This window comes from Lepidochelys olivacea (genome assembly GCF_965140295.1).
Source record: "Lepidochelys olivacea isolate rLepOli2 genome assembly, chromosome: 21".
NCBI lineage: Eukaryota > Metazoa > Chordata > Testudines > Cheloniidae > Lepidochelys > Lepidochelys olivacea.
The window spans coordinates 8,428,123-8,449,301 of NC_140431.1; the positions used below are offsets into that span (position 1 = coordinate 8,428,123).

A 21,179-nucleotide genomic window follows, 5' to 3' on the forward strand; every position below is an offset into this window, starting at 1 on the left:
TTTATGAGCCATCTCCCTTTTCCAAGCACTTTCACACAGTGTAGCGGAAACACTACTGAGTGCTGTGCCCCTGACGGTCATCACTACAGACAGGTTGCTTCCCATGTGTCCCAAACTGTGGGCAACGGTTTCTGGGGCAGTGCAATACAGGCACCTGGAGAGGAGGCGGCTGAAATCAAGCTGTCGCTTCTGCATGAATTTTTCCTGGAGCGGCTTCCCATGGTGGGCTGCTGTTTTGAGGCACGGCCAACGAGCTGTGATGGGCGGGGCAGGACAGAGATGCAGACCTGGGAGACCAGCAGAGATGGTTCACCCGTAGCGCTGGACCCAGGTATGTGGTGAGTGGTATCTGGAAGCTCGCCACACCCTCATTGCTACCAGTCAGCAACTGCCCAGTGTGGTGTTGGTAGATCAGCCATTGGGGCTATTGTCATGGAGGTGCAGTGGTGCTATCCGGAATGTGCTGTTGCCCTAGGTCATAAAGCTTGGAGATGCTCAGGGGTTTATTGCTGGAGTTGCATGGTTGGGGTTCTCAAATTGTATATGGGCTAGTGATGGGAACCACATGCTTCTTTTTGTCCCACCCCCAGGACTCAGAATTCATCAACGGTAAGGGGTGTCTCTGCACGGTGCTGCAAGGTCTGGCTGATCACCATAGAAGGTTCATCGGTATTAATGGAGGGTGGTCTGAGAAGGTCCATGATGACAAGACCACTGCAAACTCTGCACCTCATTCTGCAATAATAAACGGAACTGTTGCTTGGCGGACCACGATGGACCTTAATGGTGTTGGATTCCTCATGTCATGTCTGCAACTGCTCAGTGAATGCCAACGACAACCTTGAATTGGTTCTTACTGTGTCCCACAGCACGCTAGCCTCCAAGGAACTTCCATGTTCCCCGCGGCTCATCTGGCGGCTCTGCAAATACTGCAGGGTCAGGTGCTCTGTGCTCGCAATGCTCATCACAGTAGTGCACAGCTGTGCAAGATCCATGCTTACAGAGATGGCAGATGCGTGGGTTGGCAGGGCTTTTGAAAAGAGGCATGAAACATTATTGGCTGCAGATAAAATTATGGGATGGAGAAAACTGCATCATGAGACATAGAAACCATGTTCCCGGTCCTCCCGTAGAACGCATTTGCTCCCATGAGGCATTGCAAACCCTTCCCCAAACAGCCTGCGCTAGATGGTGGCAAGTTGCACAGTGGCATAGCTACCCACGGTGCACTGCTTTCCGCATCAGTGCAAGTGTTAGTAGTGAGGACGTGCACCATCAACCCATGGAGCATAGTGTGGACATGCAAAAACGATTTAATTACTCTGGCACCTGTATGTCGACATAACTTAGGTCGACTTAATTTTGTGATGTAAACTTGCCTCAATGACGGGTGGAAGGAAAAGGTGGACAGGCAAGCTGAACATTATGAACAGCCAGAGAGGTGGCTTCTATGAAATGCTTCAACTGGTCAAGGACACAGGGTCAGGGATGTATTATGCCCCTGCTGTGAAGCCAAGGTAGCCTTGCGGACAACCCATCTACTTTAATGTAAGGCTATGGCTACACTATGAAATTAGGTCAATTTTATAGAAGGCTTTTCTCATGATTGCGTGCAGGGACCAGTGATGCATGGTACAAGGCTCATAGCAAGCTTCACTTGGGAATTTTATCCTGTTTCGGGCAAGGCTTTCATGAAATTTCTCAACAACCTCATGACATTTCCAATGACATTCAATGTAATAAGAAATCATCTTACAAGCCCGTGCCAAAAACCACGGGGCTTGTAAGTTGTGTTAAAAACTATTGCCTAGGCATTACACAGATTAATTGCTGTGTAGACCTTTAGGCTCAGGCTGGAGTCCAACTCTGGGATCTTCTGCCCTCCCAGAGCCTGGGCTCCAGCCTGAGCCTGGACGCCTACCCTGAAATGGATAGCCCCGCAGCCCGGGCTCTGCGAGCCCAAATCAGCTAACTCGGGCCAGCTGCAGGTGTTTTACTGCGGTGTGGAGAGAGCTGTAGCAGGCAGGATGCTGCTCCGAACAGCATTCATATTGCTACAGAAAGTGTGACCCTTTGATCTCTCCGGCCATACCTTGCCCAAATAAATAGCAGCTGCTCTGTAGGACAATGATTCCATACAACCAGCCCCTTTCCTAATAACTTCCATGAATCCGCCTCCTGTTCTTTCCAGCTACAAAGAGCGCTCCTACTAGCAATTCGTTACGAGTTATTAGGGTCACTGCAAGCATCCCAAAAAGCAGTGATAGTTTAGGCTGGGATTTTCAAAGGAATCTACATAAAGACAACCTCCTAAGGGAGTTTGGCATCCATCTCCTGTTGAATTTAACTAATTTACTCCAGGCTCCTTCAGAAACCCTAGCCCCGGTGCCCTGACTGCTGCTTTACTTACGGGTTATTAGCGGCTGGATGAGGATCTATTGGTTTTTCTTTTGTGAGGGGAGCGGGAGGAAATGTTTGAATAACTAATAATTATGTCTTGAAGTTTTAAAAATACCATGTGCGTCGAGAGCTGGTGAAAGCGGATAGCCCCGGAATTACAAAGGCCTCTTGCTTCTCCAGAGGCAAGTTGGCAGGGAATAATGTGGAATCTGGAAGCAGCTTGGACTGCCCTGGCCCGTGTGGTGGATAAATAATAATATTTAAGCCCTTGTATAGGCCTGTTTGATCTCAAAGCGCTTTACAAAGCTGGGTCAGTAGCGTTAGCTTCATAACACAGATGGGGAAGCTGGCACTGAGAAGCGAAGCGACTTGCATAAGTTGAGCGACTAGCTGTGGCAGAACTGGGAGCGGAGCCCCCAAGCAGGAAGGCTAGGGCTGTAGATAGCATGTGACTCTGGAAGGCTCCGGTCCAATTCCTTTGGCTGTGTGAATCTTGGCAAGTGCCTTCGGGCTTGTCTACAGGGGAGTTATTCCACTTTGCAAGTGGAATAAGCTGATCTGGAATAAGAGCATCCACATGTGGAGTTAATCAAGAGCAGTGAATCCACTTTAAATTAGCAGTTTACCTTGTTCCAGATTAATGTTCAAGTGGAGACAAGTCCTAAATGTCTCTGGGCCTCAGGTCCCCCATCTGTAAAATGGGGACGGTAGCGCTGCCCTTCTGCACAGGCATGTGATAAAGATTAAAGATGGTAAGATGCCCAGATATTACAGTAATGGGATCATAAAAGGATGGATAGAAACCCAGGACTCCCAAGTCCTGGTCTATGCGCTGTGTGTCTTAGATACTTCTAGGGCATCCTTCCCCACAGTATCTAAGCAAGAAACTATTTTGCTTCTCATGTGGCTTGACAGAGGACTCCAGCTAACAGGACTGTCAACCTGGCACCTTTCAGCAGCAGGTGAAAACAAATTCTTAGGGTTACATTAGGTTTTTGGATGCTGCTTCATTAGAATAAATATTTCTATGATACATTCCTATTTAATAGTAGAAAAATAAAATATCAAGGTTTGCTGGTGACCCAGAGCCAAGGGATGCAGCCTGTGGGCCATTCTGCCAGCTCTCCCCACCCGCAGTGAAAACGTGAAAGATGCTTTGTTTCAAAGCCGTTCATCCTCAGCGTCTCCCCCCACCCAAAGCCCGTTTTTTTTTAAAGCAGCCTCATCGTCTCTGTTTGATGAGAAATGCAGGAGACATAGGAAAAGTCTTTTACAAAACAACACCCACGGTTCTACTAACTTGTTAAACAGAGAGAGGCTGGAAACTGCCAACGCCTCTCCAAGGAAAGACACGAGAGTGAGAGAGAGGAGAGAGAAAAAGCAGGTTATTTATAAAGTCAGGCAGTGGTAGGGTATCTTCACTCGAGTCTGCAAACTGTCTGCTGCTGGGAGGTCACTCCAGAAGAAAAACCTTGCAGTGCCCATGACCTGCAAGCACACTATTTGATCAGGACTGCGGGGCGGGCACCAACCCTGGCAAATTGAGACACACACATGCTCTTTAATACACAGGAGATCAGGCAGACGAACACTGAGGCTTTGGAAAAGGGACTCTGGGTCCGGTAAGTTGATTTCTGTATTTATCATGGGTTATGCTGCCTTTTTTTTTTATTATTTGTTTGCATACCTGCACCGCAGAGGGAATGCAACCCCCTCGTCATGCCGGTGGCATGATGTTGACACAGGGAGCCCTGTGAATCACACGCCAATGACATGGATGGCACAGGTCTGAGCCTCAAGGGCTGCTTTGGTTACCACTGGGGGAGCTTTCGCCCTTATTAACAATGCCATTTTTCATTGGTGACTTGTTAGGGAGGGGTGAGACAAGCTAGACAGACAGATTCATGCCAGACTCCAGACCCCCAACCACCACCTACTCCACCCAGCACAACATCTACCTGGCTCTGCATTGGGTTCTAGATGAAGGATATTCCCGGGTTAACAGGGTGAGAAGGTGGCAATGATGGGGATGGATGAAGCTCATGCTGTCCGACTCTGGTTGTTCCAGCAAGGTGCCCTATGCAGCACAATCCCAGTTAGACTAGCAGTCAGTGGAATGGGACCAGCTTATTCATGCTGACAGATGAAGATGTTAAACTTGTTTTATCCTACACATGAAAGGGATACAGACCCCACTGTAGAAATGGGGTTGGACAGTGGAAAGCTCCCTATAGGAAGGGGGCTGTAGGTTGAGAGACAAACCCTGTGGACTTGGCATTGGACAGAGGGAAACTGTGCTGTATATGCAAGAGAGGCTCCTTAGGAGCGGGTAGATTGGGGGAAAGACCATCTCAGAATGGTGTGTACTTGCAGGAAGGTACCCCTAGGAACAATAGTGTATAGTGGAGATTCCCCCTTAGGAAAAGTTCCACATAGTGGGAGAGACCTAGGAATTGGGGCAGACCCCCTAGGAATTGTGCCAAATAAGGGGGGACAGAACCCCTAGGAATTGTGCCAAATAGGGGGGACAGACCCCCGAGGAATGGTGCTGTACAGTGGGAAAGATGGCTTTTAGTGGGGGTGGAGGAAGCCCATTTCTCGGGAAGCAGGAGTAGTATTTTACCAGTCAAGGTACCCCTGGAATGGGAGGAGGAGGAGAGCTGCTCTCTGAAGCAGCCTGCATGCCAAGCTCCTGCACCGCACACAGACTCAGTAATGCACCACATTTCACTGGCCCCATCGGCTGCAGGAACTCCTGTAGGTATGGAAAATGGAAGAAACCCAAGAGCCCAGCCACGGAGTGTTTCAATCCCTCTTTTCTTCCCACACGAGCAGCCTGCCAGCCAGCAGTGTGCCTAGGTGGCGATGCGCAGTCTGGCTCAGAGCAGGACTGTACCCTCTTTGTCTGGAGTGCCGGGATTCCTCATTAGGGCTGGAGCAATAAATATCCCCCCCTTCCTGCAGCTCTGTTCTGTATGTATGTCTGAGTCAGGGCTATGGGTGCTGTGAGGCCCGCTACAAGTAACCCAGAGGCCTCCTGTGATAATTAGTCTGGGGACACCCCTGCCAAAGCCGCAGTTTGGACAGGCTGTCTGCACTGCAGGGGCAGCAAATCCAGATCAGAATGTCCAACAGGCACCAATTTCACAGCTTTGCAAGGGCCTGGACATGCCTGCAAGGGGACCTCTGATCTTCCACCCTTACTTGGATTATAGTAGCACCAGCCAAGAGCGCAGCCCCATTGCGCTAGGTGCTGTACATACGGGCAGTGATGGTCCTTGTCCCACAAAGCTTACAGTCTAAATACTCCAGACAGAGAAAGAATGCGAAGTGTTATTGCTATCCCCATTTCCAGATAGGGAACTGAGGCCCAGAGCGAGATAAGGTGACTCAGGAAGACGGTGGCAGAGATGGGAGTTGAAGCCCGGTCTCCTACAGCCCAGGCCAGTGCTGTAAGCACAAGGGCAGCCTTCTCCTTCCGCAGAACAGACCTTAACATTAAGTTGGACTCCCAATGCTCAGAATAGCTGGAAGCAGCCCACTCTCCATCATGCTGGTCACTCTGAGACAATAAGGACAGGCCGTTGAATGTTGATGAAGTGCTTTGTGGTACATACTGGAAGATGCCTCCGTCTCCAGGGTCATTCTCCCCTCCCCCTCTGGGTGGGTGAGCCCAGTCCTGCCCCCACTGGGAGTTTGCTCGCTGATTTGAGGGACTCAGCCTGCTCCCATTGTGTTACCACTGCCCCGAGGTCCTGGCATGTAAGAGGAGGAGGTGAAGGACTGAACCTGCTCTCATCCCTTTAACCTCTCCCACTCAGTGCAGCCTGGGGTATTTCCCAGATGCTTTCCAAACTCTTCCTTGCATGCTGTTCTATGCATGCAGAATTAAGGAAGGAGTGTAAGCCACTGTGTGGGTGGTTATATGGCCCTCATGGCCATGGTGTGCCAAAACCTACTGTCGTTAATGGCAAGGTAGGGCAGTATTATGTAGGTAGGGCTTGTTTAGTTTGCAGAAGAGAAGAGTGAGGGGGGATTTGATAGCAGCCTTCAACTACCTGAGGGGGGGTTCCAAAGAGGATGGAGCGCGGCTGTTCTCAGTAGTGGTAGCAGATGACAGAACAAGGAGCAATGGTCTCAAGTTGCAGTGGGGGAGCTCTAGGTTGGATATTAGGAAACACTGTTTCACGAGGAGGGTGGTGAAGCACTGGAATGCGTTACCTAGGGAGGTAGTGGAATCTCCATCCTTAGAGGTTTTTAAGTCCCGGCTTGACAAAGCTCTGGCTGGGACGATTTAGTAGGGGTTGGTCCTGCTTTGAGCAGGGGGTGGGACCAGATGACCTCCTGAGGCCTCTTCCAACCCTAATCTTCTAGGAATCCATGATTCCATTAACCCCATTGTACAGATATGGAACTGAGGCGTGGGATAGATTAAGTCACTTCCCCAAGTCACGAAAGATGCCTGTGACAAAGCCAGGAATGCCAGGTTTCCTGAGTCTCGATCCAAAGCCCTCTCCAGTAGGCCACCCCTCCTCCCCAGCCAAACAGGCTTTGTCTCATTGCGTCCAGGTGCCTGGGTCTGTGACTGCAGCCTGATGAAATATTAACAGCAACAATTTCATGCCACTAATTTAGCCTCTTTTCTTCTGCATGTAAATTATCCATGAATAGACTTTGATCTTAGTAAACGTGTTTGCGATGCAAAAGTCGATGATGAATGGTTACTTCAGCCTCTGGGTTTCATCGTGACTATTTGTCACTTCAGACAATTGCTATTCATGGGGTCTAATTGGTCACTTAAGTCACAAGGTATTGTTTCTGCTTCCTGAGTGGGTGACGCCTAAAGAGCTTCCAAGCAACCACTCATAATGCAAATCTTTATACAGGTCCATGTGCATTAAATATATTTGCAATGTCAGGAGACTTGGGTTCTCTTCTCAGCTCATCACTGACCTGCTGTCTCTGTCTCTCCTCCATCCTGTGTACTTCTTGTCTATATATACTAGGATCAGGAACTCTTACAACGTACAGCTCCGAGCACAATAGGGCTCCAATCTCATTTGTAGCATCTATAGACACTATTGTAATAATAAAATAATAATAATAATAAATAAGTTATCATGATCAAAATGTCACTGGCATGAATGTTCACAAAAAGCAAATGAAACGGTGATGAATTGGATCCAGCTCTCTCTATTACTGCCACTCAAGGGCCCCCACCCGCAGTGGTATGATAATAACACCTGGCTCTTATACAGCACTTGTCATTAGCAGACCTCAAAGCACTTTACAAAAGAGGTCAGTGTCATTATCCCCGTTTGTACTGAAACGCCAAGAAGGGAAGTGACTTGTCCAAGGTCACTCAGAAAACCAGTGACAGAGTCAGGAATAGAACCCAGGTCACCTTGTTCCCTCTCCAATGCTCCAGGCCCCATGATAAACACCCGCCTGCTTCCTATTTCTAGTCACTTGTGCCTGACCTAAAGTTGCTCATATTTTTCCCACTTCTATACAGGTTCCATGAGGTTCTGCACAATGCACTGGGCTTCTGTCCTGATAGTAGCTGGGCTGTGTGGGGTCTCCCTGGGCCAGTATGAAGACGAAGAAGATATGTACTGGCTGCATCAGTACCGTCGCAGCCAGGCGTTGTCCTATAACTACATGCCGTACTACGAGGATGAGGTCCCTCCTTACTCTTATGTCCCGCCTGGGTCCTCCTTTGCGGAGCCCATCCCTGAGCCCGTTTCCCGGGAATGCCCCCAGGAGTGCGACTGCCCCCCCAACTTCTCCACAGCATTGTACTGCGACAGCCGCAACCTGAGGTACCTTCCCTTTGTGCCTTCCAGAATGAAGTACGTCTACTTCCAGAACAACCAGATCACCACCGTCCAAGAGGGGGCTTTCGACAATGCCACGACGCTGGAATGGATTGCGCTGCACGGCAATCAGATAACCAGTGAGAAGATGGGCAAGAAGGTCTTTGCCAAGCTCAAGAACCTGGAGAGGCTGTATCTGGATAACAACAACCTGACCAAGATGCCCAGCCCCCTGCCCAGGTCCCTGAGAGAACTCCACCTGGCTTACAATCAGATCACCAGGATCCCATCCAATGCTCTAGAGGGGTTGGAGAACCTCACTGCCCTGTATCTCAGCCACAACCAGATCCATGATATAGGAGCATCTTTCAAAGGGTTAAAGTCCTTGATCCTTGTTGACCTGAGCTACAATCACCTCAGGAAGCTCCCTGATGGCCTCCCAAGCTCTCTTGAGCAGCTCTACCTAGAGCACAACTACATCTACACCATCCCCGATGAGTATTTCAAGGTGTCCCCCAAGCTGCTCTATATCAGGCTGTCCCATAACAGCCTGACCAACGAGGGGCTCTCCTCCAACACCTTCAACACCAGCAGCATCCTAGAGCTCGATCTGTCTTATAACAGGCTCCAGAAGATCCCCCGGGTTAGCACCAACCTCGAGAACCTCTATCTCCAAGGGAACCAAATCAATGGTGAGCAGCATCCCAACCGCAACCTCTTGATGTTAGGGGGTCCCATTGTCAATGGTCAGGACAAGGGGTAGGGAGATGGGGAGCCAGGTTCTGGCACTGTTTGTTGGATGCAGCCTGGTCTAATGGCCTGAGCAGAGGGACCGGAACTCAGAAAACCTGAATTCCATTGCGGTCTATACCACTGATTTCTTATGTAGCCTTAGGACAGTCACTTCCCTAGTCTGTGCCCCTGTTTGCCCCATCTACATGGTGAAGTGCTCTGAGATGCTGGGATGCACGGTGCTCTGGTAAGTGCAAGGTGTTATCCTTTTGCTCAGTGGAAGTCTTTCTCGTGTCTGTGAGATTATCTTTTTAAATTCTGCAAGATGAGGTCGAACTCCACAGGGAATTTAAAGGTGAAGAAATAACGAGATTGAGATCATTAATGATAAAAAAAAATACTAGCTGAATTAAATCATCAGAGATCAGGTGACAAAGGTCATTTTAGGTACAAATGATGTGGCTGCACTGAGGATGGGGGATGCCACCGAAAGAAGAGGACATCAGAAAGTATAGTGTATCCGAATAGGATCATATCCCTTTAAATGTTTTGAGAACCCTGTCGTGGCGCTCACTGTGTCCTCTATATTAGAAGCCAGTGAGAGCAGCAGCGTGTAGGTGGCTAAGACTGACGTGTTTGTGTATATCGAGTAAACACAGTTATTTGGGACCCAGCTGTGCGCCCATGTGGTTTCTTTATATGAACTTTTGTTGTGAAAAGAGTAAAAAAGCACAACAGAAAAGGTGTGAAAAGAAGAGAAAGAAACTCATCCTTTGTATGGCAGGTGAAAGACAATATTCTGCCCTCCCCCCTCACGCTGGTGCACACATGAATAACCCTAGAGACCTACATTTGGTTCCCTGCACTGGGATGTAAACTGTGGTGCAAGTGACACACCTGATTCCATTCTCACTTACGTGGGTGTAAATGGGGAGTGACTCCACTGAAGTCAGTGGTGTGGGTGGGAGCAGAATTGGGTCCAGAGGACATAGGTTTGATCAGGAAGGAGGGGGTAAGTGGCAAAGAGGTGTAACTTACGCCACGCTTTGGCACTCAGTGGGCGTGCAAGTCTGCAGGGCCCAGATTCAGACCCGAAGAGTGAGCACAACTCCTATTAAACCTAATGGGGACTGTGTCTGCTTACACCAGACCTGAAGCTAACTCTGGGAATATGGGTAATGGTGTAGGTGCACCTACCCATTTATGTGCATGGGCAAAGGCTGCTTTCTGAATGCCAGATCAGCGCAAGGTTTGCTACTTTGCCAGTTACATGCACCTGGTAACATACTCTGTCATTTACACCAAGACTGATTTGACCCATGGGAGTTGCACCAGCTCACTCCAGCTTGCATTTGGCCCATGCAGTCCACTTGTGTCTATGCATTTGGGCTTCTGCCTAACTTAATACTGTATCCATTCCTGGCCTGGAGCACTGGCTTCTTGACATTACTGGCTCGGAAGCCAAAAATAGTGATGCTCCTCTCCCTGGGGTGCTAAAGCACCACAGTGCATCTCTTCCGCCCTGCTGCTGCGAGCATGCATCGTCATTACAATTAGTGAGAGCTGCTGCCTGGCCTTTCCGGCAGCCTCCTTGGCACAGGGACTAAATCCATCTGCACTGTCCAAGAAACTCCAGTGTGGATTTAGCTGGGAGGGGCCTGGGTGATACTGACACGAAAGCCTGAGCAAATGTCTGAGGGAGGGTCTCCATCAGGGTGGGATGATGGGGTTTGTGCTGGGGTCAGATGGGGCTGGGGGTAACAGGGTCTGTGTTGTCACAGGGATTCTTGTATCTGCTCACGTTGGCAGACCCTGAGCCACCCTAGATCAGAGATTTGTGCACAGGATAAATAGTCTTTCTTGACCAGCGGTTCTCCAGCAGGACCGGCATTGCCAGGCTTTGATGACTGCTGCTGTAGGCTCCACTTGCCCTGCTCAATGCTGAGCTTCTGTCTGTTTCCTCTTTACTGGTGCACATTACATTCGAAGGCAGGGGTTCTCAGCGTTTTTCTTTCTGAGGCCCCTCTCAACACGCTATAAAAATTCCACGGCCCGTCTGTGCCACAACAACTGGTTTTCTGCATATAAAAGCCAGGGCCAGAGTTCAGGGCAATTTCCTGGGGCCCCACACCATAGAGGGCCCTGTGAAGCTAAGTTGGTCAGACTTTGGCTTCAGCCCCAGGTGGTGGGGCTTCGGCTTTCTGCCCCGGGCCCCAGCAAGTAATAATGGCGGCCCTGCTTGGCGGACCCCCTGAAACCTGCTCGTGGCCCCGAGGGGGCCCTGGGCCCCTGGTTAAGAACCACTGTTCTAAGGGGCTATGGAGTTTCCAGACACCACTGCAGTGTAGCATGGACACAGCTGAATGGGAAGTGACAGAGCCAAGGAATTAGTCTGGTTCACTGGGACAGTGGTGTACCATGTTGCAAGAGACACCAGATGCTGTGTGAGGTCTCATTCAGAGGACTCCCTCGCAAGTGCTGTCTGTGACTTTGATACGGCCATTACATCACTTGTCACTAGCCGCAGCAGAAGTCCCATCTGTAGGGGCAGCATCTCCTGGTTGGAAAGTTGTTGGCCACCTCTCCTTTTCCATTCCTAAAGTCACTTATTGGTCCCCAGAAACCAACTGCCATTAATGGAAGCTCTGCAGGTCCAGATTGGAGAGGGGATGCAACCCTAAACTGTAGCTTGCATGCTGGCCACTTAGTTAATAATATCTCCAGCTATTCCCAACACACATGGAACAAATACGGGAAGGAGGAAGCCTTCAGTCCGTGATAGCAAGTTACTGAAGCAACCCATATCATGGGCTCCAGTAACCAGTACACAAAGGTTACCGTGTTCCATAGACGACTCTTCATTCAGAGGGATCCCAAGAAGACACATAGAAAGGACCAGACAAAACCAAGCATCTTTCTTCTTTCAGTCTGCCTCTCTCTCTCTCCCTCCTTACTGGGATCCACTAAACTTCTGCCATCAGCAGCTCTTTAAAATTTCTCCAATTTGGCAGCATCGGGGAATTCAGCTTTGGGCCTGTTTATTCTAAAACCTTGGATCACGCAAAGCAGCTTGGATGTAATAGGCAGATACTTTCACGTCGGAAAGTCTCATGTCAGCATCTAGATTTCTCTCCAAAATATCCAAGTCACAAGAGCAACGTTCCTGTTCAAAATTTGGTTCCCCCCTAAAAGGCAACTGGAAAAATCTTGTCTGAGATTCTAAATGTGCTATTTTGGGGGGTTCCGGAACCTTTAACCTGACAGTCACCACTTTGAATCCAGCCTAGGTCCATTGCTGACCATAAGTCATGAATGTTATTTTCTGAAGGATGTTCAGTACACTGAAGAGGTTTCATCTTATTATTTATTATTGTCTTGCTTATAGACCCAACCGAGATCGGGACCCTATTGTACTAGGGGTTGCATAGACTCATGGTAAGAGACAGTCCTGCCCCAAAGAGCTTGCACGCAGATCCTCAAAGATATTTAGGTGCCTAACTCCTATTTATTTCAGTTTACCTCCAAAGTGGATTACGCTAATTCAGAATAAGGCATTCCTATTCCGAAATAAGAACATCCACACATGGAGTGAATCATGAATAGTTAGTCTGCTTTAAATTCATATCCTAACTTTTTCTGGATTATTTTTCATGTCAACAAGCCCTTGGTCTCTTTTGCCTTGCTTTGCCAACTGTTTGATGCAGATAAGAGCACTGCCCTACCTCACCGCAGTGTTGTGAGGGTAAATCCATTTTTTAAGAAAATGGGGGGTTCCTAGAGTAATGGTGGCCATATAAGCACTTAAGGCAGGCACCCCAAAAGAGGCCCCTCCAGGTTAGTGGAAGCATCATGTGTGGGAAGCTTGCCCTGTCATTTCCTGTGCTGCTGAGGTTCTGTGGTTAAACAGAAGCCTTTCATCTCCAGAACCAATCTGGCATCTTTCACCAGGGCGAAATTCACTGAAATAAGAAAACAAATGGAACATATATTTTTTTAAGCTGGATGCCTGGAAAAATCCATTCCTGCTTCACTCCCCTGACAAGCCCTGCGATCCGGATGCTCTGTAATATCAGAGAAACCTGAGCAACAAGCCGTGGCTGCCTGGATCACTTACTTAAATTAAGTGTTCGTGATGCCATCAACTGTTTTAAGGGACATGCGTAGCCCTGCACTGGGGAACTGACAGACATGCAAAACGAGAACAGACTCCCAAATGTTTGCTTTCAACGTGTGCAGTTGTTGAGTCTGCACATAGATGGCGTTAAATCATGCTGGCGCTCAACCCCTTCTGTTTATTTAGTCATGCATTTTTACGGCTGTTTTTGCAGCTGAACTTGAAAATATTCAGTGGGGTTCTCTGAAGACCTTTATTTCCCTGTAGTGAATGAGGAATGCTGCAGATCGACAGAATTGAGAGGCAGTGTTTTGTTTTAACACAGACCTGGCCTCTGCTGAGCTTTTAAGATAATGATGTTATGATCTCCTGGATGGAAGACATTCTCCCTGTGACCTCATCTCCGATGGACAATATCACTTTGTCTTTAGTGTCATCATCCAAGGATCTCAAAGAACTTTACAAATCCTAATGACTGAAGCTGAGGCAGTGTGGTCCAGTGGATGGGGCATTGAACTAGGTTTCGGGAGAGATTGGTTTGACCCCGGCTTTGCCACAAACAAGCTGTGTGACTTTTGGGCAAGTCATTTAACCTTCTCACCCACTGACTGTCTTGTCTTCTGAAGCTCTTTAGGGCAAGGGCTGTCTCTCACTATGCGTATGTACGGCACTTAACACAATGGGGCTTGGATCTTGGTTGGAGCCCTTAGATGCTACTGCAGTGTTCCCATGTAGGTAAGTATGTTGGGGTACTCTACATACTAGTACTTAAGTACTTTAAATTTTCTGTACTTAGTACTTGAATTTAAATACATTTTAAAGATACTTAAAGAATAAATAACTTTTTTTATCTGCAAATACTTTTTCAAAATAGCTGTTTGAAACCATCACATCCCACCCAACTGTCCCAGAATCTGGCTGGCCCCCAGAACCCATTGTCCCAGCTTAGGGGTTTCAAGCCTTGAGTGCCGGCTACCAGGGCTTTTTTCTGTTGGCCCCGCTGTTGCACTAGCCAGGGAGGGTGGCAGCCTTGCCCCCCCACCCAACCTTCGTTTCTGATTGGTCAATGCAACCAGCAGCGGGAAACCCGCTCCCCGGCCCAGCTGCAATGGGGAGACTTGTTCACAGGCCCTGGGGAAACCCCAGAGCACAAGGCCCCCTTGTATGGATACTTTTCTGCAGCAACAACTCTGTGATGGATCAGTGTCCAAAGAAAAAACAGATAAGCTATTATAAGAATTAGCTTAATTCTTATAATACGGGGGTTGAAAGAACTTGTACATATACTTATAAATACATCAGTTCTATTTCCACAGCATACTCGTACTTCTTGTAAAGTTCTCTGTAATGGTGTGCTTGGCACTTATATGGAAGTCCATTTTATCAGTACATGTGGCAACACTGTGCTGCTGTAACAGAAATAACAGGGTGTCACAACAGGGAAATGGAGGCAGTGAGAGATGAAGTGACTTGACCAAAGACACATAGTGAAACAGTAGCAGAGGCAGGAATAGAACTCACGTTTCCCATCTCCCTGCTCTTACCATTAGTCAGGGCTACTCCCCCTGTGAAAGAGCGACAGAGGGCCAGCAGACAGCTCAATGCCTATTCCCTGTCCCGCTGCCCCTGGGTGGTGCTGGAGAGATGGAGTCTCACTGTTCTCCCAAGTCTGCGTGTGAGCAGTGCGGTCACCTCCCCGGCTTTAAACGAGGAACATCTGTGCTAACAAATCCTCTCTCCCCAGCTAGGTATTTGTTAAGTCTCCACCAAGTCCTGGAGCTTTGCTGCCCCCTGGTTGCTCTCTTCCTTCCCAAAGGCTGCACGGAAAGCTGGAGCATGCCCCTCTCCAAAACATACCCTCTCCCACAATACAACAGGGGGCTTTCAAGGTTTGCTGTGGCTCTGTAGTGACCCACTGGGATCAGAGCAGCCCCCTTCACTGTTAGCAGACAGATCTTGCTAGAAGTAAGGATAACAGACCCAGCCCTGCTCTGCAAACTACTTCCCTTCCCCATGTTAACAGGAGGGCAGGGTCTGAACCCTCCCTCAGCTACACGAGTGAAACTCCATTGACTTCAGTGGGGTGACTCCTGATTTACACAGGAATGAATGAGAGGAGAATCAGGGCCAGGGCATTTTCTGCCCTTTCAGACATAGCTAGTGATTTTGGTAGCTTCCGTTTGTTGGGTGCCCAACTTTAAGCGTCCTGATTTGCAGAGAGAAGGCGCTCAGCGCTGTCTGAAAATCAGGCCTCCTAAAGGTGTCTCAAAATCATTACTCAGTTCTGAAAGTTTTGGCCCTTGTCCAATATATGTTCCAAACCCCACTGAGATAGCCCAAGTGTGGTTTTTAGTTATGGGAGGGATTTTTTTGTGTGTGGGGGGACAACAAAGGGGGCACAGTGGTTCTCAACTGAATTCCAAAGGCCCTGTGTCTGCACTATGGAGCAAGACATTGCAATAAAATGCACTGTATAAAAAAGTGTATTCCCATGGTGCCTAGGCATTCTAGTCATGTCCACTTGTTATGACTATTATTACCCATGGTGCTGTTAGTACTGATCGAGCCGAGGCATGGCTCTTTCCCATCAGGACTGTATGAACACTAGCTAGAGAGTTCTGAGCTCCAGCTGTCTCTTAGTGCTCTGTCTCCTTTTCCCCCTGCAGAATTCTCCATCAGCAGCTTCTGCACACTCGTCGACGTCATGAACTTTTCCAAGCTCCAGGTCTTGCGGCTGGATGGGAATGAGATCCAAAGGAACGCGGTGCCCCCAGATGCCCCCCTCTGCCTGAGACGTGCTGCCGTCATTGAGATTTAACCCCAACTGACCCCCCCCATGCTCCCCCCCTGTCCTCAGGGCAGCACCACACCCATTCCAGTAATCCAGGCTGGGGGAGGCCTTCATTCTTGTTTTAATGCAGCTTGATGGTTTGATTTGGCTTCTGCAATAGCGTAATATGGGTGGCACAATAGCAGCCAAAGTAGAAGGGATGTGTCATTAACTCCACCCACTAGCTGCTACCCCTTTTAGCTTATCAGGTCACACCAGTATGGAGGCAGGTCTCTGCTTTGTCCTATAAAAACCCTACTTTTCTCTCTCTAACCAGCCAATCAGTTCTCTTGATGATTCCCCACCATTGTCTTGCTGCCCGCATGTCCATGCGGCTCCCACCAGTATGGGTGGGTTGCTTGGAGGGGACTCAAGTTGTCTCCGTTCAGATGCATTGGATTTGAAAGTTTGATGCCAGCTGGGATGGTTTTGGGGTTCATGTTCTGTGTAGGAGGAACTGTGGTAAAGGGATCAGAGGAGGAGGAGAATTCAAGTTTTTAAAAGGTGGTGTGGAAAAACAGAACAGGCTATGGGACAGGATGGGGATCATTTGAAGAGAGACTGTGGAAGAGAGGAGCAGAGAGGAAGGGTGAGAGGAAAATTTGAATGGAAAAATTGCAATAATCTATGGGTCAGAACTTCCCCAGGTGTAAATGGGTGTAGCCACATTGACTTCAGGCAGCAGGTTTAAAACAAACAAAAGGGAGTATTTTTTCACAAAATGCACAGTCAACCTGTGGAACTCCTTGCCAGAGGATGTTGTGAAGGCCAAGACTATAACAGGGTTCAAAAAAGAACTAGATAAATTCATGGAGGATAGGTCCATCAATGGCTATTAGCAAGGATGGGCAGGGATGGTGTCCCTAGCCTTTGTTTGCCAGAAGCTGGAAACAGGCGACAGGGGACGGATCACTTGATGGTTCCCTGTTCTGTTCATTCCCTCTGGGGCACCTGGCACTGGCCACTGTCAGAAGACAGGATACTGGGCTGGATGGACCTTTGGTCTGACCCAGTCTGGCCGTTCTTATGTGCTTATGTTCTTATGAATGATGCTGATTTACACCAGCTGAGGATCTGCAACTTTACATTCTGTATGTACTGGTCTCCTCTTACTTGAGACTGCTGAACTTTCAGGGGACTATCTTCCTAGGGCACACTGCAGGCTTCTGTGTAGCTAGCAAAATGTAGGAGCTGGTTTATAAAGGGGAATTGCTGGGGTGGGCGGGGGGAGGGGGGGCAGATTTGTTTGGTTCAAAGGTTTGCAGGCTAGTTTTTGAGCCCCGCACTTCCCTTCCCTCCTCAGAATGTGGGCAAACCAACACGGCCTATTGCCCGATATGTGGCCAGGTGTCACCATCTAGCTGGAATTTGCCACTAGGATGTTTCAAGCTGAATTGGTCCAAAAGAAAAAATACCAATAGATACATAAAGCCTGGTTCCCATTTATCCTATGGCCCTTTTGAACTGCAAGAGGGTGGCAGAGCGGCTTTAGCGTGAGTGCAATTATCTTAGTGCCAGCGAGACTCTGTGTTGTGGGTTTTTAAATTGATAGACCTTGGGCCAGATTCTGATCTCTGTAACAGTGGTGTCAAACCCGGAACAACTCCATTAGATAAACTATAAGGGTTACAAACCCTCTTGCTTCTAGGTACCGGTTAACCAGCAACTGCTGGAGTTAGGGTGAAACTACTGCTAAGGGAAGCTCGTCCAAGAATTGTCCTGAAGGAATTTCTTGAACATTGCTGTGAAGCCGCTGATATTGGTCACTGTCAGAGACAAGATACCAGACAGATGGGCTCCTGGTCTGAGCTAGAATGACCATTCCTATTGTATGCTAGCCTTCATCTTTCTCTGTAACATTTATCGCGTGCCTGCCACCAAAGTGGCTGCCAATGGAAGTCAGTGAAATGTTACTCTGTATTTTTGCCGGAGATCCAAACGTAACCTCTCCTCTTTGTATTAACTCTTAATTCATAGACACAAACACCCTTAGTGGGCAAAGCAAAAGGCGCATATGTGGCTGAGCAACAGAGATGGATCGACAGGCGGCTGAAACAAAGTTAGCCACGTGAACGTGACACATTTACCAGGCAGCAGCGCTCACAGGTGGGGGGTGCGGTGGGGGGGTTGTCCCTGTCCTGTCAGTCAGCCATGCCAAAGTACCTATAGGTGCTGGAACTAGGAGTGCGGGGGGATGCTGCCGCACCCCCAGGCTTGAAGTGGTTTCCACTATATACAGGGTTTACATTTAAAATTCCACCTTTTTCTGCAGGGTGTTTGCATTGGATAACTGAGTTCCTGCCAAACTTTGTCCCCTTCGGGTGGGACGAGTGGAATTTCAAGGCTGCAAGAGCATTAAGTTTCCCAGTTGCACTAAGTTGAAAGTTATAAACTTCTGGCACAACGTAGCAACCTTTTCCAGTCCAGGGAGCAGGAGGGCAGATCTTGGGTGGCAACTTCCTTGGGGTAGTATCATTCTCTGAGCGGCCTTTCCTGCGTCAGCTCCACCAAACGAATTTGCAGGTGACCAGGAGGAGACAGTGCAGCAGCCATAGCTGGTGAGAAAAAGCGTTCTTGTTACTTTCAACTCCTGTGGAATCCAGCTTTGCTAATCACTGCTCCTAACATAAGGATCATACCTTTCTTTCCATGTGCTGCTTGGCTGCAGATGAAGAATGCTACAGTTTAACAAAGTGGCATTCAGAGTCAGTGGTAACTATAATGCGACCCACCTTGACATTACAATACCAGGCAGGATTCACTCTGGTTCCGTGAGCTTTTGCTTTAAGGCAGACAATCTGATTCTGGAAAGTTGGTTTCATGGTTGTGTGTGAGCCCAGTCAGATGTCACAATCAAACGAAAGGAGCTGCCCAGACTCACCCTTATTGCAAATTCCCACTGTGCCTTCCCATTGTGGTTAATTGCGTTTGTTAAGTGTGGCACTCTCTGGCTGTACAATTGTTTGCTCTTTTCTCTTGAGGAACTCACAGGGTAGCAAGGCTCGGTCTGCGCTAAGCATCAATCCCCTTGGACTGTTTTGATCTGAAACACCCCTTTTCCCCAGCCCAGATTGGGGTCCCATTTAAAAAAAATCTTGGCGGTGAATCTGAATTTCACAAAAGCCAAAATACCAGCTAGGTTCATTGGACAAGGCAGAGAACAAGGGTCAGGTGACCTTCTGGGGTACTTGGGAAGCTCAAGAGGCCATCTAAACCCTCCACATTTAAACTGCATGCTAACAATATAAAGGAATCTGTACTCTCACCAAAGCATGAATTGTAGATATCATACCAATCAATAAAACCCTTTTTATAATTGCATGGAACGTGTTTCAGGAATGCAAAAAAGAGAGGCCAAGTTCTGAATGTCTGGATGGCAATTAGAGATGGGCCTGAAACAAACACTCCAGAACTTTATAAAGGTTTAAGCCTAAATTTTCAAAAGTGACTAGTGATTTTGGGTACCAAACATGAGATGTTAACCTACAAGGGGCGTGTTTTTTCAGAGGGCAGGACCCTCAACGCTTGCTGAAAATCAGGAAGTCTCCTAAGAATCTCAAGTTGGGGTTCTAACAACAGAGGTGACCAAGATCACTCGTCATTGTTGCAAAGGGAGACCACAGAGTCCAAACTCAGATCCTAATTTTACAGTCAATACCATGCTCCAAACACTCCTGAGCTTCAGGAGTTTTGAAAATGCATCTCTGGATGCAAATTTTGCAGCTTGGATCCCTCTTCCGTGGTGACTTGGCAAGCTCTCATCTTAATTCTTGTCCATTCCAAAAGGTTCTGGAAGGGGGCTTCTGGGCGGAGGGGGTTGTTACTTTAAACAAACAAACCAGCAGCTACCCCAAAATTACGAGAAGCCTGCTGACACCATCACTCAAGGTACCAGATCTGCCACTGGGCTAAAAGGTCAGATAGTCAATTAATGCAAATCATGTAGCACCACTGACCTGTCTGGAAAGTGAGCCATGGACAGCGCCCTGGTAAAGGCTTTCTGCCAGAAGCCCCATTAGCCAGTAATTTTACTACAATAGCTCTTAGAGGCCCCAATGCACAATTGCTCTCGGTGCTGCATGCCCATATAATAAACAGAGTCCTTGCTCTAAAGAGTTTAGGGGGGTGGCATCACCCTCTCTGGATACCGCTAAAACATCCATGCACCCAGGGCTTAAATTCAGCCAGAATGGTATGGAGCAGAGCTCTGGCAAATAGTTTCAAACCCATGAGGCAGAAGCCCTGAGCCCTGGCATGCCCCATGGGGCTGAAGCCCTCAGACCCCACCCAGCAGCTGAAGCATGGAGCCCCGAGTGGGACAGGGCATGGGTGGGGGCGGGTGCCGGGAAATACTGTATGGGAATTTAAGTCTTGCCTGCACCCCTCACTATAGCCATTGGCTGAGGAGTGTTGCTTTCAAGCAAAGCATCAGAGAGGCAGTGTGATTCACAGGGTAAGGCCCACCTTGATTTTAAATGCATATTTACTGTGATGAGTCAAATCTTTTCCGGCACCACTGTATTTCTGACGCTAGGTGTCAGTGCTGCATGTCAGTTGCATTCAACTTGCTCTGTTTTTAAAGCCTGAGCTGAGATGGGAATGTTCTGCCCAAGTTTTTCAGCCCCAAATACCCACCCATCTGGCACCTCTCCGAAGCCCTGATGAAGAACACCATCCGCACCCTGCTGGATGGGGTAGGTTAAGGCCAGACCTGTGGGAGCTGAGTCTGCAGTCTGAAGTTCCTCCAACTCAACAAGAAGTTGATGGCAGAACAGTGACGGCTGGGCACAAACCCCCAGCTGATTGCTCCATGCTCGGGAGGGTTGGAGTGGGCTAGAACGGGAGGGCCATCAAGCACTCAGGAGGAGGAGAAAGGAAGAAAGATGAATCTAGTAGAATCTAGTTTGGGGACAAGGCACGTGTCTCCAGGGATTCTCCAGAATATTCATGAATCCGGGCTCCCTGACAGCCTTCATCGGCCCCATCCCATGGGAAGGCAGGAGGCAGATAGGGGGATCCAAGGCACGGCCACTGTCAGTGCCTGTTAAAATGAAAAAGGACCTTGGACCCTGCAAGGTTAGAGCAGATCAGAGGCCAGCTATGAGCTACAAGCCCATGAGCAATCCAGGGGTCTAGTGATATAGACAGCTCCTCTCTTTTCAGAGGAGAAGCGGATGGGGTGAGGCAAATGGTGCTTCAGACCAGGCTCACCTAAGAAACAGGCTCTTCCTAGGGGGGGTAGGATGAGCCTGAGATAAAGAGTCAATAGATTCCCAGAGATTTCTAG

The 21,179-nt window shown here is 48.6% G+C and overlaps 1 protein-coding gene across 1 annotated transcript; it reads left to right on the forward strand.

The window, feature by feature from the left end:
* Nucleotides 1-3,941: 3,941 nt before the first annotated feature.
* Nucleotides 3,942-17,082, forward strand: FMOD (fibromodulin). Its single transcript, XM_084611490.1, has 3 exons — nucleotides 3,942-4,022; nucleotides 7,916-8,908; nucleotides 15,729-17,082. The coding sequence occupies exons 2-3, from the start codon at nucleotides 7,921-7,923 to the stop codon at nucleotides 15,878-15,880; spliced, it is 1,140 nt and encodes a 379-aa protein (XP_084467616.1). The 5' UTR covers nucleotides 3,942-4,022; nucleotides 7,916-7,920; the 3' UTR covers nucleotides 15,881-17,082.
* Nucleotides 17,083-21,179: the final 4,097 nt, after the last annotated feature.